This window comes from Solanum lycopersicum, chromosome 4 (genome assembly GCF_036512215.1).
Source record: "Solanum lycopersicum chromosome 4, SLM_r2.1".
NCBI lineage: Eukaryota > Viridiplantae > Streptophyta > Magnoliopsida > Solanales > Solanaceae > Solanum > Solanum lycopersicum.
In genome coordinates, this window is record NC_090803.1 from 50,190,145 (window position 1) to 50,216,364 (window position 26,220).

Here is a 26,220-nt window from a genome sequence, read left to right on the forward strand (position 1 = left end):
AAGGTTACCTCTTTTAACCCCCAAGTAATTAGACTTATTAAAATTAACCCACTAACTTTATAATTAAAGCAGGAATAGTCAAAAACATCCCTTAAAACATATAAAGAAATCCGACCCAGACTGGGATTACGCAGTCTGTGACGGCCCGTCGCGCCTGCGATGGTCCGTCCTGCTGCTCCGTCACAGACTTCAGAGACTCAATTTCTCTGAAGGGTCTGTGACGGTCCGTCCTGCCATTCCGCTACGAAGTTCAGAGAGTCGATTTTTAGTACCTAATTTCAGATTTTCTAAGTGTTTTGAAATGAAACCCTACGACGGTCCGTCGTGCCCATGACGGTCCGTCGTGGGGTCCGTCGTTCTTGCCAATTTTTCAGAATTAAAGTCTACTGCTCAAAACGACTAAACAGGTCGTTACAATGGTTTAAATGATATTTTTATTTTTTAAAATTCTAGTTTGTTATATAAATAATTAATATCAATAAATTTTAATTAAAAACAATTTAATAGATTGAGTGACTTTTTGAGGAAAGAGTGGATAGTTGAGTGACTTTTGAATTAAAATTCAAAGTTGAGTGACTTTCTGTGAAAGAAAGCAATAGTTGAGTGACTTTTGAATGAAAATTGAAAGTTGAGTGACTTTCTGAGAGAAGAGTGCATAGTTGAGTGACCATCTGAGGTATTAACTCATGAAACTCATTAATAATGAGATCTTTATTTGGCTAATGAGTTTTAAAAGATAGAAAATAAAGAAAAGAAAAACTATATTCATTGATTAAAAGGAAAGGCCTGCATATGTACACGCCTTAAAACATAGACAGGTACGGATATAGAGTTAGATGTAATTTAACGATAGTAAAATTATTATTTTAGACACGTAATATAAATAAAAAAAATCAGTAAAATTATAATAACATAATAATTATGAACTCATAATGTTAAAACACAATGATTTTGAAGCTTAAAATTTAAAAAGGTAAATGTTTTTTTATTATGTTCTGAATTTACCCCTAAATTAAACACATATGTTGTACTGAGATTTATTATATTTGTACATCTTTATTTATGTTTGGACATGTATTTTAACTATTTTGTGTCTTATTTGAATTCATTATAAATATTAAATTGAAGAATTTGTTGTAAAACGAGAGAAAAATACAAGAATACACAAAGAATAGTGGTAGGCAAATGTTGATGGAAGTATAGAGTGGAAAATACTATTTCAATTCTTCAAGTGTATTTCATAAGGGTGAAAGGACTATCCTTTTATAGGATTTAGACAACACCCTTTTACATCCTTTAACCAAATATGTTAGCACAACATTAAGTCTTACATTAAATAGGTTCATTACGTTATGTTTTAATGAAAAGAAATATTGGCAATTCAATAGTTTTATAGCACTCCTCCTTAGATGTTTATAGATAATATATTTCGTTAAAACCTTACTAGGAAAAACCCTGTGGGAAAAAACCTAGTGAAGGAAGAAGAGTACACACATCTTGTAATACGCCTTGAGTGTTGCCTCATTAAAAATCTTACAAGGAAAACCCAATGGGACAAAACCATGGCTAAGGGAAAAGAGTACGACGCGTATTTGCTCCCCCTGATGAAAAACTTAATTGATATCTTGGAGACGACACATCCCAATCTTGTATCTTAGCTTCTCAAATGTTGTTGTTGGATATGCCTTAGTGAATAAATCAGCAAGATTATCACTCGAACGAATCCGTTGAACATTTATCTCACCATTTTGTTGAAGATAATGTGTTAAAAAGAATTTAGGTGAAATATGCTTTGTTCGGTCTCCTTTGATATATCCTCCGTTTAATTAGCTATGCAGGCAGCATTATCTTCATACAATATTGTTGGAGTCTTTGTTTGCACAGAAAGACCGCATAATTGCAGAATGTGTTGAGTCATTGATCTCAACCATACACACTCTCGACTGGCTTAGTAAATAACTATTATCTCTGCATGATTTGAAGACGTAGCAACTATTGTTTGCTTCATTGAATGCCGTGATATAGTTGTACCTCCATATGCCAATACATAGCCTGTCTGAGATCGAGCTTTATGTGGGTCAGACAAATAGTCAGCATCTGCATAACCAATCAATTCTGACTTGGATGCATTAGAATACAACAATCATATATCAATTGTTCCTTGAAGATATTTGAATATATGTTTAACACCTTTCCAATTTCTTCTTTTTGGATATGAGTTGAGTCTCGTCAATAAACTTACTGCGAAACAAATATCTGGTCGGGTATTGTTGGCAAGGTACATTAGTGCCCCAATAGCACTAAGATATGGTGTTTCATCACCAAAAACCTTTTCATCCTTTTATTGAGGTCGGAATGGATCTTTATTTATATCAAGAGATCTCACAACCATCGGCGTACTCAATGAGTGTGATATATCTATGTAAATCTTTTCAAAACATTTTCAGTATATGTTGATGGATGGATAAATATTTCATTTATCAAATGTTCAATCTGTATTCCAAGACAAAATTGTCTTACCAAGATCTTTCATTTCAAATTCTTTCTTCAAACACTCATCAGCTTTTGAAAGCTCTTTAGGAGTTCCAATAATGTTCAAGTCATCAACATAAACAAATATTATTACAAATTCAGATTTTGACCTTTGTATAAAAATACAAGGACAAATAGGGTCATTCTTGTACTCTTCTTTTAGAAAATATTCGCTAAGACGATTATACCACATTCGTCCTAATTGTTTTAATATATATAAGGATTTTGAAGATTTATTGAACATCTTTCTTTTGAACCTTTATATGCTTCAGGAACTTTGAGTGCTTCAGGGATTTTCATAAAACTATTGTGGTCTAGCGAGCCATACAAGTAGGCCGTGACAACATCTATTAAACTCATTTCAAGCTTTTCTTGAACTGTCATATTTATTAGATACCTGAAGGTAATTTCATCTACCACAGTAGTATAAGTCTCCTCATAATCAATGTCAGACCTTTGTGAAAATTTTTGTGCCACGAGAATCGTGCTTTATATCTTACGACTTTATCATTTTCATTGCATTTTCGCAAAAAACCCCATTTATGCCCCACTAGCTTGACACCTTCAGGTGTTCGGACTATTGGTCCAAAAACTTCACGTTTTAAGTGAAGTCAATTCTGTTTGAATTGCTTCCTTCCATTTTGGCCAATCATTTCTCTGTCTACACTCGTTGACAGATCTTGGTTTCAAATCCTCATCTTGTTGTATTGTTTCAACTGCAACATTATAAGCAAAAATATTATCCACCACAATATTATTTTGATTCTACCTTTTTCTCGCCGAGACATAATTTATAGAGATTTCCTTATTCTCATTATTTTCAGGTACATGAACCTCCTTTGTGGTGTCATCATATATTATGTCCCGGAGCTCTTCATGAGCAATTGCCTTTAGGTAATGATCATCATCTTGATCATTTATTCCTTTCCTTATTCGAGGATTTTTATCCTTGAAATCAATTGGGCTACCACATTTTTTAAGTGTGGTCCATACTCATTCGCCTTAACATTTTATCCTATAGGGACATCAACTCGAACTTGAGCATTAAAAGCTGAGATGTATGATTGAGTAACCCGTCGAAGGTTATTAAATGCATCCGGCAGTTGATTTGCAATATTTTGCAAATAAATTATCTTTTGAACTTCTTGCTCACATTGATTTGTTCGAGAATTTAAATGAGACAGTGAAAGTGAATTCTAGTCTATCTCATTTCCAAACTGCTTTTGTTCTCCCCCTAATGTTTGGTATACTGATTCATTAACAATCAACAAACTTTGCCGTAAATAAATCTCCAGTTCTAGGTTTCAAATATTTTATAATATAACGAGATTCATACCCGACATATATCCCCAATTTTCTTTGGAGACCCATCTTTGTGTGTTGTGCTAGAGAAATTGGAACATATATCGCACAACCAAAGATTCTAAGATGGAAAATATTTGGCTCCTGACCAAAAACCAATTGTAATGGGGAGATGTCATTATAATTTATTGGTTTTATGCGCACATGTGCTGCTGCATGCAAAATAGCATGCCCCCAAATTGAAATACACAACTTTGTTCTTATCAACAAAGAGTCTAGCTATCAATTGAAGACGTTTAATCAATGACTCTACTAAACCATTTTGAGTATGAACATATGCAACAGGATAATCAACGGTTATTTCAGTGGACAAACAATAATCATTAAATGCCTGAGATGTAAACTTACCAGCATTATCAAGACGAATTATTTTTATTACATAATTTGAAAATTATGTTTTTTAGCCTTATTATTTGAGCCAACAACCTTCCAAAAGTCATATTGCGAGTTAATAATAAGCACACATGAGACCATCTTGTAGATGCATCTATCAAGACCATATAATATTTAAATGGTCAACATGCAGGGTGAATAGGTCCGCATATATCACCCTGTATCCGTTCCAGAACGTACGCGATTCAACCCCAACATTAGCCACTGATGGTTTGATAACCAACTTTCCTTGTGAGCAAGCAGCACAAGAGAATTTGAAGAACATTTTGGTTCTTCAAAGTATGCTCATGTGAATTCTCAATTACTTTGCGCATCATATTATAATCGGGATGGCCCAACCGGTCATGCCAGATAATAAAATCATTAGAATCAGTTAACCTTTTGTTTACTACGACATGTGATTCAATTGTACCAATATTTATATGGTACAACCCAGAAGAAAGTATTGACAATTTTTCATGCACAGATTTCTTATCCGCACTTATTATAGTTATATAAAGGTATTCCACCTTTCCTTCTTTCGCAGTCTCAACAAGATAGCCATTTTAGCGAATAATCTTGAAACTTAACAAGTTCTTATGAGACTTATTACAATACAATACATTGTCAATTACAATTAATGTTCCTCCAAGTAGTAATAAGGTTACTCTTCCAGAGCCCTCAATCAATTTTGTACTACCGGATATTGTATTAATATATGTCCTTTTCAATACCAAAGAAAAGAAATATTTCTTTTCTCTTAGTATCGTATGAGTTGTGGCACTGTTTAGAAGATACATATCTCCACTACTCATCTTGGATCCAACTGAAGACTGAAAATTTTATTTATCTTCATAAGAATAAAAATACATAGTAAAAAGTACAAAGTTTTACATAATAAATCTTAAGTACATAAATTTTAAATAAGACATTAAAAATACATAAAAACATTATTCATTTCCCAGCTCAATTATCAATCTCAGTTTTGATCCCCAAAGAAGTCCTCAGCTTCCAGATGAGTAATATCATCGAGCCCATCAAAAGATTATCTTTCAATGCTAAGTTTGCCTCAGAATTCTCATTATATTTTTGAGAAGATCCTTCATGAACATCATCTTTGAGATTCAAATGTGACTCTAATCAGGCTTTAGAAGAGGAGGCGCCACGTTTATTTCTTTTCCTTTTAAAGAAATTGATACAACCTGACAAAATGCTCATTTGCCCGACATTCATTTTTTCAGTGACCTTTAAGGCCACAATGATGATAATGATTGCCCTTTCCTTTAGAAGGATTATTTTGAGAACTTGTATTGCTCTCCCTTTTGTTATGACCACGACCTCGACGATTATTATATCGTCTTTTGCCTTTGTCACTCCCGCGCACATTGTCATGGCCTCGATTATTTTATCTTATTTCAGACTGATCATGTGTTTCAACCGCGTGTGCCTCCGATAATGGAGAACTTTCAACGGGACGGGCTTCGTGATTTTTCATTAGAAGGCCATTATGCTACTCAGCCACCAGAAGGCATGAGATCAGTTCAGAATATTTCTAAAAACCTTTTTCACGATATTGTTGTTATAATATCATATTAGAGGCATGGAAAGTAGTTAGTGTCTTTTCCAACATGTCCTCATCTTTTACTGTTTCCCCACATAATTTCAATTGGAAGTTATTCTAAATACACCAGAATTATACTCAATTACGATTTTATAATCTTGAAACCGTAATTGTATCCATTCATAATAAGCCCTTGGCAATACCGTTGCCTTGAGGTGGTCATACGTCCCTTTCAAACCTATCCACAATTCAAGTGGATCTTTCACAGTTAGGTATTCAACCTTCAAGCTTTCATCAAGATGATGAAGAAGGATAATCATAGCTTTCTCTTTATCCTGACTTGATATCGTATTTTCTTCAATAATACTATCCCCAAGACCCTTAGTGGTATCTTGAATTTCAGTATCAAGTACCCATGACAAATAATATTTTTCAGAAATGTCAAGTACCATTAATTCAAGTTTTGACAAATTCGATATGTGGAAAACTATCATAAAATAATTGAGTTAATATTATGATGTTGGTTTGTTTATTATAAATGAAAAATTAATATTTTGAATAATAAAGTAAATGGTGAGTATAAAATACGTTATATGTCTGAACATTAATGTTAGATTAAAAATATAAACTTATGAAGCATTGAAACAGTAAGAGCTAAATGTATTTCCTACTTGTTTAAAGTATTTATTACTAGTTTCAATTAAAATCAAAGTTTAGTAATAATTTCAAATTGTATTTAGTACAATATTATATTATTTATGACACATAAAATATATAACAAGAAATTACTTACGTATATTCTAACTATCGTGCTATCATATTGCTTAGTATTAAATTTAAAAAATAAATTAGTAGCATAAATAACATAATAATATAAACTTGAAATGTATTGATTTTTATGCCTAGTAAAATATTGTAATAATACCTAAAACAAGTTATATATGCAGTAATAAAAATACAACTCAAAGATTTATGCAAGTCTTGTTAGATATGTTATAAACATATAAATGTATACCTGACTAGGAAAGAAAAAATGATTAACGTTTAGGAAAAAAAGTTAGTTCCGAATTAAGTATGCCTTAATTGGCTAGAGACTCGTGCTGATAACGTGTTGTAAAACGAGACGAAAATACAATAATACAAAAACAATAGTGGTAGTCAAATGTTGATGGAAGTATAGAGTGGAGAATACTATTTCAATTTTTTTAAGTGTATTCCATAACGGTGAAAAGACCACCCTTTTATAGGATTTAAAAAACACTCTTTTACATCCTTTAACCAAATACATTAGCATAATATTAAGTCTAACATTAAATAAGTTCATATCGTTATGCTTTTATGAAAAGAAACATCCACAATTTAATAATTTTATAACAGAATTAATATTTAATATTTAATACTTTCATGAATTCTTCAAATCTAATTTATATATTCATATTAATAATAGTTTTTTAAATATATTTGTCTAGGGTGAATGTGTTAATTTGTCATAACTGATAACTCAGGTCATTTAGCTACTTACTTGGTATTTCAAAGATAATTATGACAAACATATCCACTTTGACAAATGTTAAAAACAGTTATTACAAATTAAATATATTACATTTATGAGTTAATGTTTCTTAGATTTTTTCAAAGAGTTATTCTAATACACGTAAGTTTCAATTTACCTATCTGACCTATTAAGGCCCAATAAATTTTTTATGCGTTTTTAATTGTATATTAACCATTAAATATTAAATTAATTTTTCAAAGATCTATCTTTAATTATGTTGGAAATAGATTCCTGATTTTTAATTTATTTTTGAACAAATAATTGACAATTTTGTATGTCTTATTCAAGTAATATCATCAATTTCAAATTAAAGAGTAAATACTTCCATGAAATCTTCAAATCTAATTTATATACTAGTTAACATATCCGCGCTTCGCGCGGACCTCATTAATTTTATGAATAGTTTTTTTTTGTTTAAATATTTTGAGTCAAATATTAGCATCATTGAACCCAATAAATTTTATTTTTCAACTTGTTGTTCACTATCTATGTTTTTAGTATTTTAAATATAGTTGATTTCGTATAATCTACTTGGTATGTTATCTTTAAAAACATGTAAAGAAAGAAAAATAATTTCATGGAAATTTTCTTTTTTTGTTTATGCGGCTGTAGTAAATTCTAAATTATATTTTAGGATGGAGTTAAATTATACAGTGTTCATAAAAAAATATAAATGAAAAAAGTTACTTTAAATAAATTTATAACCAATAATTTAATAAATTAGAAAACATATCATATATATATATATATTCCTAGAGTAGAAATATACAACTAATTTCAAGTCATGCTTATCATAATATTTTATCTAAAATAATTACATTTTTTAGAATCTATTGTTTATAAAATAATAAAAGGTTGATTTTTATTTTGGTGAAAATCATCTTCGGTATATTGAAAAATCATGTCAACAGTGCATAAGCAATTCAATACGAGTATCATATTTGCATTATTCAACTAACAATATACTCTACTTAATTTTTTTAATTTAACATGAATCTAATATGAAAAGCAAATATTCAATATTAAAAAAAAAAATAGCAACACAATAATTATTATTATAGAACGAAAAAAAAAACAGTTGCAATATACCAAAATTGTTAATAAACACTTATAAATTTATAATATATAAGAAAATATTAAAAATACTAATAAAATACAAAAAACACTATAGAAAATCTCTTTAAAATTGTTACTTGTAGCAACTAAGTAACATAAGAAAAAATATATAACTTGCGGATTAATTACTTTAGGGGGTTATCCACATGAAAGGTTTTGAAGTCATGAATATTATTAATTAACAATTAAAAATAAAAGTTACATATATAAAAAAATGTCAATTATGCAGAATAATACTATTAATTAATTATTTGAAGAGGAAATTTTAAAAATATATTTTTCAATATCACACTGGTGAAGAAAAATAAAAAAACATTCTAAATAATTTAGAGAAAAGATAAATGTGATCGGAGGTGATAGAAATATACCACACCATCTTATTTATTTCTAACATTCTAACTTTATATGTAAATGTTGACACCCAATTTTGACCGACCTTTAACCATTTTTTAGGATTATATTCGACTAAATACGTATTTTAAAATTTACTTAAAGTTTTAAAGTTTTAGTCGATTTTTTCTCAAAATTATATATTTTATTATCACATACTTTATAAAATTATTGTAAATATTATTATATTTTTAAAATTATTAATAAATTTCAAATGTTTTAAAATTTAAATGATTTTCAATTATACAAAATATTTTAGAAATTATCTAAGTTCTAGCATATTTTATTCTAATTTCTTTCAATTCTAGCCACTCCAATTAAAATTTTATTACAATCATAGCCATCTCTTCCTTTCAATGCTAGCAAATTTTAATTGCAATTTTAGCCATTCCGTATCTAACTCATCTAATTTCAAGACTTGATCTTTTGATCTCATCCGTCCATTTTAATTAATAAATCCCAGATCGAATCCTAACCCTTCATCTCTATCTAAACCGACGGTTGTGATCAAATCTCCCATTCTTTTTATTCAACACCAAAAGAACCTAAAACCTAAAATTTTAATTCATTCTCTTCCTCCCTCCCCCCTTCTCCAAGCCGCCACTCTCTCCCTCTCTCTCCAAAATTCAGCCCCCAACCTATCCTCTCCAATTTTCTCGGCGAACGCCAGAGGTGGCGATGCTCCACCCTCGGTTCCCAGCCGCCGCTCCTCCTCCTTGCCTCCACCTCGCCCTTCTTTTCTCTCCTCTCTTTTCTGGCGAACCCCACCAGCAGCAGCGACCGTCGAGAGCTCCGGCGAAGGCAACAACTCCGACACCAGTGCCACCAGCAGCAGCGACAACAGCTAGCCGCCGCCGACCAGTCTTCCCCTCTACTCCTCTCTCGTTTTCTTTCCCCTCTTCCCGCCTCCTCTGTTCCTCCTCATTCTCCTTCTCCCGTCGTCCCCCTTCTCCCTCTTTCTCTCCTCTTCCCCTCTCTTCTCCTCCCGTCTCTCCTCTTCCCTTTCCTCTTCTCTTTGCAGGTAGCAGCAGCCAGCAACTCCAGAGAGCGAGGAAGGCGGCCAGCAGCATGCCTAGCGAGACAACAATAGTTGCTCCGGCTAGCAACACAAGACAAACAACAGCTTTAACCAGTGGCGACAACAATGGCAATCAGCAACATCACATGAAGTGCTGGAGCTTTTGTTTGAGATGGATCTCGACATATTTGTCTGGGTTAGTTTCTGTTTTAGTTTTTTTTTAATTATTATTCATTTAGATGTTTAATTTTCCTAATGTTCTGCATGTTTTCAAAAATATTTTGTTATGAGTATGAAAATATATTGTGATTTGCTTGATCTTATGGACTGTTCTTGTTGATTTTCTTTTGAAAATTTGCAAAGTACATGTGTTTTTGCCATGTTGAAAACGATATTGTATGATAATCAGTTCCTGTAAGTCTGCTAAATGTGATTTGGGTATTGACATGCTAAGTGTATATTGGTTTCACTTTGATTATTATTTGTCATGGTAAGTCTTGTAATTTTCAATAGTAGTTGCAGATTTCTTATATCTTTTTAAATATTATTGTCACTTTAATTGATTATTTTATTGTTACCTTGATTGACTTCATATTCTTAGTTGTTATATTTTTAGAAAAGTGATATTTAATTAAGGTAAAAGGATTGTACTGATTTTACTCTCTACTAGTTAAGGAAAATAAGTCTAATTGATCTATTTTTCCTTAAGAATAAACATACTGATTGCTTACTTGTTTGTATTATGGTAATAATTTATTTTAAATTTTTTTGATTTGGGCCTCTTTTATAATAAGGAAAACAATTTATATTTAATTGATTCCTTGAAATATTTATTTTCCTTATTTGTTTCCCCCTCCTTGCTATATAAATAAGACCCCTCCCATCATCAACTGACACTCATTCACTCTCAATCAAAAAAAATTTCTCTCATCACTCTCTCTTCTCTCATTGCTCTCTTGCTACTCTAACAATACATTAATATTCCGGTAAATATTCAAGTGTTCTTCTTTGCTATTTTGCTACTTTGTTCGAGTAAAAGGTGAATCAATTTGTTTTTGCTTAACCGGTTAGTATTCTTAACATTTACACTATCTTTACATTCACACATTTGTGTAAGCTATTGTCTGTTTTTTTTTATATATGTAGAATTTGTCATTAAACAATTGCATATTGTGTCACCTTGACTAATAAGTGCGATTACTTGTGTAGTTATTTGATTACTTTGACAGGTTTCAAACTTGAAGTTCAAGTTGAAGATTAATTGAAGAAAGATTTATTTGTTTATTTGAATGTATATATATTTTATTTTTCTCCTATTTTATTTATTCGAATGTTGTAACAATTGTAACTCTAAAGATCATATATATAAATTTATTTGGGGGGTCGTCTAGGGGAGGGGGATTTATATGCCTACTTGTTCATTATAAATTTTTAGAAATCATGCCTATAGGTTTGTCTTTAACCACCTAGAATTATTGTTTGTAGGTGTTATAATCCAATCAATTGTTTGATGCTTTGTTAATAAGTCTAAAAATAATAAACTAGATTCCATTAATTTTTAATGTTAAAATAAAATCATAATAATTTAGTAGGCTGATTAGGTGTTTTAACAATGTTATAACTTTTAGCATCATCTTGTCATGTAGAATAAGGATTAATTTGTTCATATCATTTAGATTCACAAAAGCATGCATATGTGTTACTCCTTCTTTTAAACACCTAGAAATTCATGTCTATAGGCTTGAAAACAACTTTTAACATATCCGTAAAAATAAAATTTGTTTGTGCATATTTTTGCCCTTCCTCCAAAATTGGTTAATATCATTAGTAATCTTATTTGTCTTCCGCATTCATGATGCAATATTTTTTTTTAATAATACTAAATTAGAATCATTTCATGCATTTAGCAAATTACTTGGATTTAAAAATATTTCATATCAAAACATTGCAACATAATTTTCTTTAAAAAGTCATTATTCAATCTTTCTTTAAAACTTTGGATTGATTATGACATTGTTTATATTTGAAAAAATAAATTATAAGCACTATCTCCTAACCTATCGTTAGTGGGAAAGTCAAAGGAACTACGAGGTCTAGTTCCAATTTTTTAAACCCGACGCGTCCACGGAAGTACCACCTACCTATGGATTTCAAAAGAAATTATGTGCATTTATATGTAAATGTTTATGTGCCTACGTGTAAACTAAATCTTTTAAATCATTTTTTTCAAAAACATAAACTATTTTTTAGACCGACCTCAAATCAAAATAGTTTCTATGGTGGAGGAGCGCGATCAACAATATCGTGGTATCATCCTTATAAAGAAACAAACATTTTTAAAAAAAATTCATATTCAAAACTTGCTCAATTTTCAAAACCTTACTTTCTCACATTTTAAATATTTACAAAATTTTGTTTATAGCATAGTCTCACACGCTTAAATATAAATAAAACTTGATTGTTTATTTATTGCTATCACCTAGCCTTGCATGCTTAAATTAATGAAAAATAGTATTAATTAATTTGTATTTGTTATCACTTAGCAAGATTAAATAAACTATTAAATGAAGTGACTTTGTTTTGCTAATTGTAACCCCCACATAGATTGCAAGAGATACGACCGGGACCCACACTTGTGGACCTCGAGGGATGCCTAACACCTTCCCGTCGAGGTAATTTGAACCCTTACCCTAATTCTCTGTCTCGTTGACCTTAGTTAGACTTAGTTAGGTTAGATAGGTGCCCTAACGCGCCTTAATTATTTAGGTGGCGACTCCAAAATCAAAATCCCAAAAGAGTTGTTAGGTCGTGCACAAAACCCATTTTCTGCGAAAATGGGGTGCGATAGAATGGCGACTCTGCGCGGGATATTAGGTTCTTATCATTACGTGTTAACTGCTTATTTATGTGGGGTTTACTTTATTTTTGTCATTTCACTATTTTTTAGGTGCTTTCCATGTTTAGCTTATTTTGTATCCTTATTTATTGTCTTCTCTCCATGTTCCACCCTTTCCCTTTTCCTTAATTTTTTATTATCATGTTTCACCTCTTTCCTTTCCCCTTATTTGCTTACATGTTTAGTCTCGTATCCTCCTGCTTTATTTGTGCAGTTTTCATATCTTTATATATTTAATTTTATTTATTCATGCTTATTTATTTATTTATTTATTGTTTATAAGCTGCCTATATGTTACTGCTTTCCAATTTAAATGCTAAATGTTTATTGCTTTGATAATTGGCATCCCGCTCATACTTCCCCTAATTGGGACCTCTTCCTTTTTTTTATTTTTGTTCTCGTGATGTTGTGCCTTTGCACTTCTCACAACTACTCCAATCTTATTCAAATATCCATTATAGAGAGTCGGCATATGCCTGGACGTAGTGGATATTTTTACTACCGCGAAGCCACGAGCCTCTCGCATTGAATCCCTTTCAAGTCCGTGTCAAATCAACTCTTAGAAGTCCTGGTTAAGTCATACATGCTGCATAAGCCCTAGGAGATTTGAACCTTGGCGTCAATCCATATAATTAGTAGCCAGCCTCTCGTCTAAAGGGCCCCAACACCCTTAGACAAATTGCATATTTATGTGTCAACGTGATCATAATAATTAAATCAAGCCAACATTGCCAAAATGGAGTTTAGAAGTCATTTGTTACTTTGTTTACAGAGTCATGGCTCACCCTCACTTTCTCAACACGCAAATGGTGGTCAAAGTTAATCCCATTTTGAAGACTTGGTGGAAGGATATTCAAAAAAATCGAGAGTTAGAAGCAAATGAATTGTTAGGCGGCCTCACTGCTTTGATCTCCGTAGAGTCAGATCGTCACTTAATCAAGACATTATTGAAATTCTGGGACACTGAGAAGTTAGTCTTCAAGTTCAAGGATTTTGAGCTAACCCCAACAATCGAAGAAGTTGGAGGATTCATGGGTCTCGCATACAAAGAGCTAGAAATGATTGTGCCACATAAGCCAAGCCCAAGATCCTTTCTGAAGCAAATGGGAATGTGTCATAATCCAAATATACTTTGTCTGAAAAAAGGATTTAGGGTTCTTATATTCACGCTTTGGGGATGAGGAAGGTCATAAAAATTTTCATAGAGAATTTGCTTGCTCTTCTGCGAAATGGGAAAGCTATCGTCTTAATGCATTCGTCGTCGCCCTATTAGGCTCATTGCTTTTTCCTAGAGAAGGAGGAAAGATCCACACCGGCTTGTGTTATGTGGTTCGTATGTTGGCTCGAGGTGGGAAGACCTTGGTCCCCATGATACTTGCAGAAATTCTAAGAGCTTTGACTGCATGCACCAAAGGCAAAAGATACTTCGAGGGGTGCAACTTTCTGCTGCAACTTTGGGCCGTCGAACATTTCTACGAAAGTGCTAATAAAGTAGACATTGTTAGAGGGACTATGGGGAACAAAATTATCAACCATCCCCTAAGGATGAAACATTTTATCTCCCCTGTGGGAACGGAGGACTGGTTCACATACCTAAAGGAGCGCTCAGCCGTTGAAATCCAATGGAAGTATTATTGGTTGAAGCCACGACGTGCCATCATAAGAGGAAATGAACTTTACTTCATTGAGCTTATCGGTTTGAATGGTGTGCATCCATACGCGTCACTTAGAGTCTTTCGACAATTCGAACATATCCAAATGATACCTCTGCGATCCCACATGAGCCACTATGGATATGACTTTGGGTCAGAATTACCGCAATTGAACACCATACTGCGAAGATGGAAGAATGTGATAACTATTATGTATGGCTTTTAGAGGATGCAGAGTATAGAGATTTGAGTGAAGGAGGTCTTCCTGGTTTTGGCGATGAAAAAGAGAGAAGATGGGCTGGCAACCTCCTCAACACCGATTATGATATAACCCCAGAAATGAGGAAGTAGATTGTGCCTAACATTGCAGAGCAGCATAATTAAAGTTTTTATTTTTATTTTTTCTCTCTCTTTATTTCCCATATGTTATCCCTATCCCTTTAGTTATCTTTAGATTGATTTAATAAATAGAAATTATTTTAATAATCGAAAGTGTTTTATTGTCTAACTCTAAACTCCAAATTGGCAAATAAGGCTTGAATTAATTATCATGCATCACTTACGTGTTGCTTAGGCCTACCTCTGGCTCAATGAGGTTCCATGCATTTAGGGCATTTATCTCAAAACAACGTGTTGATATTATCCTAACCCCTAACTCTTTTCTTTTGATTCTATTGTTTTCCCATTTCCCAAGGTTGATATGTCCTTGGGTAGAAGCTTCTGAGGGAGGATAACTTCAAAATAATCTTGTCCTAAGACTTGAGCGCAAGATTTCGCAACTGGAAGAAGAGGTAGCCCACATGCGTGATTTGGCCAAGTTGTCTATCTATCTTGGAACTCAATTTGGAGAAAACATCGACAATCCTCCTAACCAAACAGCCATGCCAAACAATCCTCCAATCCATATGTCCCCACCTGAACCCACTCGTCCAAATACATTTCCATCACCCCACGCCCAAAATACCCAAGTTCCATTTCACCACTATTACCAACATACCAAACCAACCTTCCCAGAAACAACCCCAAACGCAAATATCCCGTATACTCTTGGGAACAACAATCCCAATCCCATATACGTTGAAACTGCCCCTCTGATCCATGACCTCCATGAATCAGAGTCCCATCAAAAAGAAATCCTAATAAAAACCTTGACTAAGAGATTGGACAACTTGACCAACAAGGTACAGCATGCTGAAGGAAACAAGAAGTTGGGAGGATTGAGCTATGAGGATCTGTGCATGCATTCTGATGTAGAACTGCCCGAGGGGTACAAGCTCCCAAAACTTGAGACGTTCAATGGCATTGGGGATCCCAAAGCCCACCTACGAATGTATCATGACAAACTTGTAGGGGTGGGGAGAGATGAGAGGATACTCATGAAGCTGTTCATGAGGAGTCTTACTGGGGAGGCCCTATCATGGTACATTGAGCAAGACTCGCGGAAATGGATAAAATGGGTTGATATGGCAACTGACTTCATGAATAGGTTTGGTTTTAATATTGAAAACGCACCTGATTGGTTTTACATTCAAAATCTGAAGAAGAAACCAAGTGAATCCTTCAGAGAATATGCCATAAGATGGAGGTCTGAGGCGGCTAGGGCCAGACCCCCTATGGAAGAATCTCAAATGAATGACTATTTCATCAGTGCCCAAGAACCACAATACTATGACCGAATGATGCTGGTGGCTGAAAAGAGTTTCGCTGAAATCATCAAACTAGGCGAAAGAATTGAAGAAGGCATAAATAATGGGACTATCATCAACTTGGAGGCTTTACAAGCAACCAACAAGGCTTTGCAATTTGGTGGAATGACAGAGAGTCGAAAGAAAACAGGTTCTGTAATGATGGCTCATGGAACTAGGACCCCTTTGAGGCACAAAACAATAAACCCACCACCATCCCCATACCCTCACACCCCATACCCTCACACCCCATACCCTCAACATCCCTTAGCTCCACCCCCTATATCTCCCCAACCCATGCCAGTATATTACCAAAACGCTCCTCCTCAATACTTGCATGCCTCATATCCTATCTATAATGTTCAACCAACACACTTCCAAACTCCACCACCCACTCAAACACCAAATTATCAAAACAGATCTTCCTATGAAAGAAGACCTACAAAAACCTATACCCCTTTGGCTGAACCCATAGCACAACTTTATGAGAGACTGAAACAGGCTGGGTACGTCTCTCCAATTCCTGCATTACCTGTGGATGTTCGCGCAAAATGGTACGACCCTAACAAGGTGTGCGCCTACCATTCTGGGATTAAGGGCCACACCACTGAAATTTGAAGAGCCCTTAAGGATAAGGTTCAAATGTTGATTGATACAAAAACCATCCAACTGAAGGATCCTACACCGAATGTTGCGAATAATCCTCTCCCTAACCATTAAGTCAACATGGTGGAAGCTGGTGATGTCTGGGATTGGGAAGAATCTATCTGGGCCATCGAAACAGAAGAAGCCATGTCTACCACTGCCCAAGCACCACTAATAGTGCAAGGACTCGCCCCATTTGAAGTAGAAGTTGTTGCACCCAGACCACCGTTCACTGTCTATAAGGCATCCTCCCCAATATAATGTGATACGCATGTTGTACCTTGGGATTACAACAAAAGAGAAATGAATGTAGAAGAGACAAATGTTGCAACAGGGGTCACCAGATCTGGAAGAATTTACACTTCTGAAAATTTGGTTCAGGGAAGTTCTAGCAAATCCAAAGCACCAGTCGTAGATCTTGAGGATCAAGGTATTTGGAAAAAGGTTAAAGCTAATGAATACTCTGTCATTGAGCAGTTGAGTAAAACCCCATCCCAAATATCAATTCTGGAGTTACTACAGTTTTTCAAAACTCATCGAAATGCCCTTTTGAAGATCTTTGGTGAAGCTTATGTCCCATCTAACATCACTCATGGAGAGGTATCCCAAATGGTAGGGCAGGTCTTTGAGGCTTACAAAATATCTTTTCACAAAGATGAGCTGCCACTCGAAGGAACAACGCACAATAAAGCTCTGTACATTTCGGTTCAGTACCAGGATAAGGTGATAAACAAAGCATTAGTTGATGCAGTTTCAGGTTTAAACATTTGCCCTCTAAGCACACTGACGAGGCTGGGCGTGGATAGTGCAAAAATTCAGACATGGAAGATGAATGTGAGGGCATTTGATGGCTCTCAAAGAGGCACTATTGGGGATATAACCTTGGACATGCTCATTGGTCCTGTCACTTTCCCCATAGCTTTCCAAATATTGGACATCCCTTCATCATACAACTTATTATTGGGTCGTCCATGGATTCATATGGCTAGAGCGGTTCGATCTACTCTTCACCAATGTCTGAAGTTTGAATGGGATTACGAAGAGGTTGTAGTCCATGGAGTAAAGGGGCATCCTGTATACACGATTGAAGGAAGAGAGAATATGGATGGTGAAATGTACCATACAGTGGAGCTTGTTGGTAATATTGAGTTGCAACCTTGGTTCAGCCAAAAAATCATAGATATGATGGCCTGGTTCGGTTTCGAGCTTGGGAAAGGTTTGGGGGCTGAATTGCAAGGGATAGTCGAACCTATACAACCTGTTCGACATTCCACCACTTTTAGTTTGGGGTATAAGTACACCACCGAAGAATGGCTCGATTGGCGACCACCTAGAGATGGGTACTACTATCCATTGAAGAAACCCATACCGCCATTGTATCAATCATTTCGATCAGCAGGTTTCATGGGAGGCAGTATTGATGAGATCTCAGACGACTTGAAGGGGTTATCGCTAACCAAAGAAGAGGGGAAGATTTGCAACGTCGTGATTAACGAGGAGGAGAAAGGGGGCCCTAGTGGAAGCAAGGAAGCAAAGATCAGCGTCAACAACTGGACCTCGACTCCATCCAGACCTCGTCGAGCATCTGGGTAGCCTTGGAAGATGTTTTTCTATCAAGTTTTAATTCAAATAAAAGAGTTTTTAATAAACATTTTAATTCCCGTCCCCTGTTTTTCTTTCGAATGAGGACTTATGAAATTTTCAAATCTTTATCAATAAAGTTCTTTTCCCCATTTTTTGTCTTGTATTTAATTTTTTTCTATTTTTTTTATCACCAGCAAAATTCATTATAAAAATGTCGAATCTGAGACTATGGCATACATTGAGACTGCTCAACTTAACATTAATGACTTAGAAGAAGTCGAAGACAATGAGGTTCCCGAGGAGTTAATCAAAAGGGTTGAGGAATTCGAGGAAAAACCCAATCCAAATTTGGTAGAGACAGAAGTGGTGAATTTGGGAAATGCAGAGGTGATACAAGAAACCCGAGTAAGCATCCATATGACAAAAGAAGATAAGAAAGAGTATACCGAGTTTCTCATAGAGAATAAGGATATTTTGGCTTGGTCCTACGCAGACATGACAGGGCTAAGTACTTCAATCGAAGCCCATCGACTGCCCACTGATCCAGCATGTCCTTCGGTAAAACAGAAGCTGAGAAAATACAAGCCCGAGATGAGTTTGAAAATCAAAGAAGAAGTATCAAAGCAATTAGATGCTGGGATACTCCAAGTGACAGAATACCCAACTTGGCTTGCAAATGTCGTTCCAGTGCCCAACAAAGATGGCAAGGTCAGAGTTTGCGTGGATTATCGAGATCTCAATAAAGCTAGCCCTAAAGATAACTTTCCATTGCCAAACATACACATACTGATTGACAATTGTGCTAAGCACGAAACTCAGTCATTTGTGGACTGCTTTGCCGGCTACCATCAAATTGAGATGCACAAAGACGACGCTGAGAAAACTGCCTTCATCACGCTGTGGGGCGTCTATAACTACAAGGTGATGCCTTTTGGATTAAAGAACGCTGGGGCTACATACATGAGAGCAATGACTACTTTGTTTCATGACATGATCCATAAGGCAATTGAAGTTTATGTGGATGATGTCATCATCAAATCAAGGGAAAGTTCAAATCATCTTGAGGACCTACGGAAATTCATTGCCAGGCTACGCAAGTACAATCTGAAACTGAATCCGGCAAAATGTGTCTTTGGTGTGCCTGTTGGAAAGCTTTTAGGTTTCATCGTCAGTCGTCGAGGTATAGAATTGAACCCATTGAAAATCAAAGCCATTCGTGACCTTCCCCCGCCAAAGAGCAAGAAGGAGGTAATGAGTTTCTTAGGGCGACTTAACTACATTAGTCGTTTCATTGCTCAGTCTACTGTCATCTGTGAGCCTATCTTCAAGCTGTTAAAAAAGGATGTTGCGGTGAAATGGACAAGTAAATGTCAACAGGCATTTGACAAGATCAAAGACTATCTATCCAATCCTCCTGTGTTGGTTCCACCAGAGTCAGGTAGACCATTACTTTTGTATATTTCAGTATTGGATAATGCTTTCAGTTGCATCTTGGGACAACACGATGAAACAGGGAGGAAGGAGCAAGCAATATATTATATGAGCAAGAAGTTCACATCGTGCGAAGCCCGATACTCTCTACTAGAGCGTACCTGTTGTGCTCTAACATAGGTTGCCCAAAAGTTACGACATTGCCTCTCATCGCATACTACTTATATGATTTAAAGGATGAATCCTTTGAAGTATATCTTTCAAAAGCCCATGCCCACAGGTAAACTGGCAAAATGGCAGATATTGTTGAGCGAGTTTGACATAGTGTATGTCACGCAAAACACAGTAAAAGCACAGGCATTAGCAGACCACATGGCAAAAAATCCCGTGGACGATGATTACAGACCACTGAAGACCTACTTCCCAGATGAAGAGGTGGCTTTTGTGGGAGAGGACATTTCTGAAGAATAGGATGGATGGAGAATGTTCTTTGATGGAGCTAAAAATCTGAATGGATGCGGCATCGGGGCTATTTTGATCTCACCCACTGGGCAACATTATCCAGTATCAGCAAAACTCAGATTCCTTTGCTCAAATAACATGGCCGAATACGAAGCCTGCATACTAGGTCTCCGACGGGCGATCGACTTGGATGTCCAGGAAATGCTAATAATAGGGGATTCAGACCTATTGATCCATCAGGTTCGAGGTGATTGGGCAACAAAGAATCAAAAGTTGTTACCATATTTGGAGTGCGTGCATAGGCTATGTAAAAGGTTTGTCAAAACAGAATTTAGACATGTACCAAGGGTCCAAAACAAATTTGCAGACGCCTTAGCAAGTCTGTCTTCTATGATTCGACACCCTGATCACAATTACATCGATCCTATTCACATTCATATACATGAACAACCAACTTATTGTTTCCATGTTGAGGAAGAGCCTGATGGAAAGCCCTGGTACGATGACATTAGAAGATATTTGAAGAGTGGTGAACACGCAGAAGATGCAACAAGTGTACAAAAGCGTACAATTCAAAGGTTAGCAACCCAATTCTTTTTAAGTGGGGAAATCCTCTATAGGAGAACTCCCGATTTGGGGCTGCTAAGATGCGTCGAAGCAAGAGAGGCTCGCAGGCTAGTCGAAGAGATACATGCAGGCACCTGTGGCACTCACATGAATGGTTTTACATTAGCAAAGAAGATTCTGAGATCAAGATATTATTGGCTAACTATGGAGACAGACTGCATTCGCTACATCCAGAAATGTCATCAATGTCAGACTCACGCAGATATGATTCGAGTACCTCCCAACGAACTCCATGTCACTAGTTCACCTTGGCCGTTTGCAGCATGGGGCATGGATGTCATTGGTCCAATCGAGCCAACAATATCCAACGGGCACAGATTCATTCTTGTCGCAATTGACTATTTCACCTAGTGGGTTGAGGCCACCTCCTATAAATCAGTGACAAAGAAAGTTGTGGATGACTTTGTCAAAACCAACATTATTTGTAGGTTTGGAATTCCTAAGTCAATCATCACCGACAACGGCACCAACCTAAACAGTGACCTGATGAGATCAATGTGTGAGAAGTTCAAGATCAGTCATCGAAACTCTACAGCATACAGACCACAGATGAATGGGGTTGTTGAGGCAGCAAACAAAAACATCAAAAGAATATTGCGCAAGATGATTGATAATCACAAACACTGGCAGGAAAAGCTACCTTTCGCATTGGTGGGGTATCGTACCACATTCAGAACTTCCACAGGGGCTACACCTTACTTCTTAGTATACGGCACTGAAGTTGTGATACCCGCCGAAGTAGAGATATCTTCCCTAAGGATCATCCAAGAAGCAAAGTTGAGTGATGCTGATTGGATACAAGGGCGTGCAGAGAATTTGGCATTAATAGATGAAGAAGAATTAAAGCCATTTGTCATGGTCAGCTCTATCAGAATAGAATGGCCAGAGCTTTCAACAAGAAGGTTAAACCCAGACATTTCTCACCTGGGCAACTTGTTTTAAAGCGGATTTTTTCAAATCAAGACGAGGCAAAGGGTAAATTTTCACCAAATTGGCAAGGTCCGTACATAGTCTCTCGAGTACTGACAGGCGGAGCCCTCATACTTGCAGAAATGGATGGAGAAGTTTGGCCAAAACCTATCAATTTAGATTCTGTGAAAAAGTATTACATCTAGAGATTGATTCAGGCTTTTTGTAATTTGGAACTACGTCAGACCTGATTCCCTTTTAAGAGAGGATACGTAGGCTCCTATGGGGTTCGGTCTTATTATAAATAAAACTTTCATTTCCCCCTTTTCTATTGATAACTGGGGCAGAATTGTTGAGAGGATCTCAAAAATTCCATCAAGATTTCTCCTGGCACATCTTCATACTGGGGCAAAATTTTTGAGTAAACTCAAAATTTTACTCAAAATTTCACCAAAAGTTTCTTCTCAACAAGCAGTCAGCTTACAACGAAGATTAAATGATAGCTCCACTTTTGAGTCAGACGTTGTGAAGTCTCAACCTATGTCATTGTCAAAGATTCGACATCAGCTTTTTCTTAAATGATAATTTCAAAATCTTTCAAAGTTTTTTGTTTTTTTTATTTTATTATTATTATTTTTTCTTTCCTTTCCCCCTTTTTACGAAAAAACAGACGCTCGAAGAGGTGTGGATGGCAAGCCAAAGGAGCACGCTGCGTCAAATCATGGATACAGATCAACCTCCCCCCCCCTTTAAACTAACTATTTTTCTTTGAATGTAGAAAATACAGGTACATATACAAAGGCAACTGCAACAATCAACATCACCACATTTGAGGCCAACAATGACACTCGATCCTTCCAATAAGGCAGACGCCCAAGCTACTGTATGTGCTCAAGCAACCACTGTGCTGACAAATTACATTATGCCCGATATTGCATCATTTGCACCTACGCCTGATATCACACTATGATCAAAGAACTACATCATTATATTATGCCCGAGAATGCCGAAATGCATCATTTCATGTGCTTGACATTGCATGAGCCCGAAGAAACACATTATTGCATCTGCTTGATATTTCATGTGCCCGAAGAAATACATCATCGCATATTCCCAATATTGACTTATGCTCGAAGAATTGCATTATCGCATGCGCTCGATATTTTATGTGCCCGAAGAAACACATTATTGCATGTGCTCGATATTTCATGTGCCCGAGGAAATACATCATCGCATATGCCCAATATTGACTTATGCTCGAAGAATTGCATTATTGCATGCGCTCGATATTTTATGTGCCCAAAGAAATGCACCATTACATATGCTCGATACTGCATGTGACCGATATTGCATTGTGCCCGAAGAAGTGCATCATTGCATTGTGCTCGATATTGCATGTGCCCGAAGAAATGCATCATTGCATGTGCTCGATATTGCATGTGCCCGAAGAAATGCATCATCGCATTACGCCTGTGACTGCATTGTGCCCGAAGATTGCATAAGCTCAAGATTGCATCGTGCTCGAAGTTTACATATGCCCGAATCAAATCAAGTCACAAGAGTATCAACAGATGTCAAAAATAGATACGCTCTCTTTACTCATTATTTATATTCCAAAGGCGTCATCCTCCAAAGGCGTCATCTTTCATGTCCTGCGGACTTCATGTCATGGCCTGAGGACTTATTTTATGCTTACCATGTCCCTAAGGTATCATAGTCTAAAGGCATTATCCTCATGGCCTGCGGACATCATATCATGGCCTAAGGGTTTAATTTCTGTCTATCATAATCCGAAGGTGTCATAGTCTAAAGGCGTCATTTTCCTGGCCTACAGACAACATTCTCATGACCTGAGGATACACCCTGCATATCATGGCCCTGGACATCATAGCCTAAGACGTCATTTTGCATGGTCTTAAGGCAAACATTCATGGTCAATATGTAAATTGCATCATGTTTAGATTTACCGCTTTTTCTGCTCTAATTACTCTTTTACAAGTTACAGTTATGCAGATTACAGACAAAGTCGCCGTTTGAACGGCTGTTCACTTGTTTTCAAAACAAAGGCTCTGAAAAATTCTTGGCTACTCGCACTATCGTTTCGCTACTCATCTATCATTCAGGCTACCATGAAGATATCTTCGGATTCAACTCGTCACTGTGAATTTCTGTCTCTTCATCTAGGCTCGTCCGCCTTACAATGCGACATCTAGGTTCGTCCGCCTTACAATATGATATCTAAGCTCGTCCGCCTTACAATAGGACATTTAGGCTCGTCCGCCTTAAAACGACATTTAGGTTTGTCCATCTTATAGGACATTTAGGCCGTCCACCTTAAAGGGACATTTAGGCTTGTCCGCCTCATAGGACATTTATGTTCGTCCGGTTTATAAGATATTTTGTTCGCCTTTATAAGATATTTAGGATGTCCGCCTTAAAACGACACTTAGGCTCATCCGCCTTAAAATGACGTTTAGACTCTCCTTATAACTAGATATTTTCGTCTATATTATTATATCTTTATGGCATCAAATCTATTGGAGTTTGACGTCATTCTTCAGAGATGGGTTCAATCCTTCAAGAAGTTACAGACTATCAAGGCTTGCAGTACGTCTCAAACAGATACGCTTTTTATCACCTCTTGTCTATTAAATAGAACTCATATTTTATTATTATTGGTCATACTTTATCTATTTATAATCTAACATTTTATCTAGAATTTGCAGATATGATCGATCGCCATTGATTACAATTATCACGCTATCCTCTATCACAACAATGACTCTATCAATTCTTCGCTTTTCATACTCCGAACCCTTGCTAAAATGTTTATAACCTCACTCTATCATGCTCTTCTCGCTTCTCTGTCATACTCTTTTAGCCTCTCAATCTCTCTCTTCTCGCTACTCTAATCTTATCCATTCAAGCCAATATCGTACTTTTCAAACACCTTAGCGCTCTTTCAACTTTTAAGAGCTTCATTTGCTCTTGAATCTAGAACTACACACGACCTGATTCGCGTATAACCAGAGATATGTAGGCGAATTAAAACAAAAGTCTCGATCGTACCCTTTTTCAACTCTATATCGTTTCAATTGATCCAACTGACATCTCTTGTCGGTCGAACAAAATCGGCTACTAAGTCAACGTTGGTTGTCTGACAATTCATTCCTCATTCTCAATCAACCAAGGGGCAGCTGTTGACACCCAATTTTGACCGACCTTTAACCATTTTTTAGGATTATATTCGACTAAATGCGTATTTTAAAATTTACTTAAAGTTTTAAAGTTTTAGTCGATTTTTTCTCAAAATTATATATTTTAGTGTCACATACTTTATAAAATTATTGTAAATATTATTATATTTTTAAAATTATTAATGAATTTCAAATGTTTTAAAATTTAAATGACTTTCAATTATACAAAATATTTTAGAAATTATTTAAGTTCGAGCCTATTTTATTTTAATTTCTTTCAATTCTAGCCACTCCAATTAAAATTTTATTACAATCATAGCCATCTCTTCCTTTCAATGCTAGCAAATTTTATTTGCAATTTTAACCATTCCGTATCTAACTCATCTAATTTCAAGACTTGATCTTTTGATCTCATCCGTCCATTTTAATTAATAAATCCCAGATCGAATCCCAACTCTTCATCTCTATCTAAACCGACGATTGTGATCAAATCTCCCATTCTTTTTCTTCAAATCCAAAAGAACCTAAAACCTAAAATTTTAATTCATTCTCTTCCTCCCTCCCCCATTCTCCAAGCCGCCACTCTCTCCCTCTCTCTCCAAAATTTAGCCGCCAACCTCTCCTCTCCAATTTTCTCGGCGAACGCCAGAGGTGGCGATGCTCCACCCTCGGTTCCCAGCCGCCGCTCCTCCTCCTTGCCTCCACCTCGCCCTTCTTTTCTCTTTTCTCTTTTCCGGCGAACCCCACCAGCAGCAGCGACTGTCGAGAGCTCCGGCGAAGGCAACAACTCCGACACCAGCGCCACCAGCAGCAGCGACAACAGCTAGCCGCCGCCGACCAGTCTTCCCCTCTACACCTCTCTCGTTTTCTTTCCCCCTCTTCCCGCCTCCTCTGTTCCTCCTCATTCTCCCTCTCCCGTCGTCCCCCTTCTCCCTCTTTCTCTCCTCTTCCCCTCTCTTCTCCTCCCGTCTCTCCTCTTCCCTTTCCTCTTCTCTTTGCAGGTAGCAGCAGCCAGCAACTCCGGAGAGCGAGGGAGGCGGACAACAGCATGCCTAGCGAGACGCAATAGCTGCTCCGACCAGCAACACAGGACGAATAAGAGCTTTAACCAGTGGCGACAACAACGACAATCAGCAACATCACATGAAGTGCTGGAGCTTTTGTTTGAGATGGATCTCGACAGATCCGTCTTGGTTAGTTTCTGTTTTAGTTTTTTTTATTATTAT

The 26,220-nt window shown here is 36.1% G+C and overlaps 2 protein-coding genes and 1 long non-coding RNA gene across 3 annotated transcripts; all 3 read left to right on the plus strand.

Annotated features, from left to right (window-relative positions):
* The first annotated feature begins 9,298 nt into the window (after positions 1–9,298).
* LOC138347911 (uncharacterized) lies at positions 9,299–11,422 on the plus strand. Its single transcript, XR_011220472.1, has 2 exons — positions 9,299–10,102; positions 11,136–11,422. It is a non-coding gene; the product is annotated as an uncharacterized lncRNA (long non-coding RNA).
* A 3,832-nt stretch (positions 11,423–15,254) lies between these two features.
* Positions 15,255–16,757, plus strand: LOC138348154 (uncharacterized). Its single transcript, XM_069296766.1, has one exon. It carries the CDS (start codon positions 15,255–15,257, stop codon positions 16,755–16,757), a length of 1,503 nt encoding a protein of 500 aa, XP_069152867.1.
* A 4,626-nt stretch (positions 16,758–21,383) lies between these two features.
* On the plus strand, positions 21,384–21,830 carry LOC138348155 (uncharacterized). The gene has a single exon (XM_069296767.1). It carries the CDS (start codon positions 21,384–21,386, stop codon positions 21,828–21,830), a length of 447 nt encoding a protein of 148 aa, XP_069152868.1.
* The last annotated feature ends 4,390 nt before the right edge of the window (positions 21,831–26,220 follow it).

Coding starts and splice junctions, on each gene's coding strand:
- LOC138348154 (XM_069296766.1), top strand. CDS start 15,255: ATGCGTGATTTGGCCAAGTTGTCTATCTATCTTGGAACTCAATTTGGA.
- LOC138348155 (XM_069296767.1), top strand. CDS start 21,384: ATGTGTGAGAAGTTCAAGATCAGTCATCGAAACTCTACAGCATACAGA.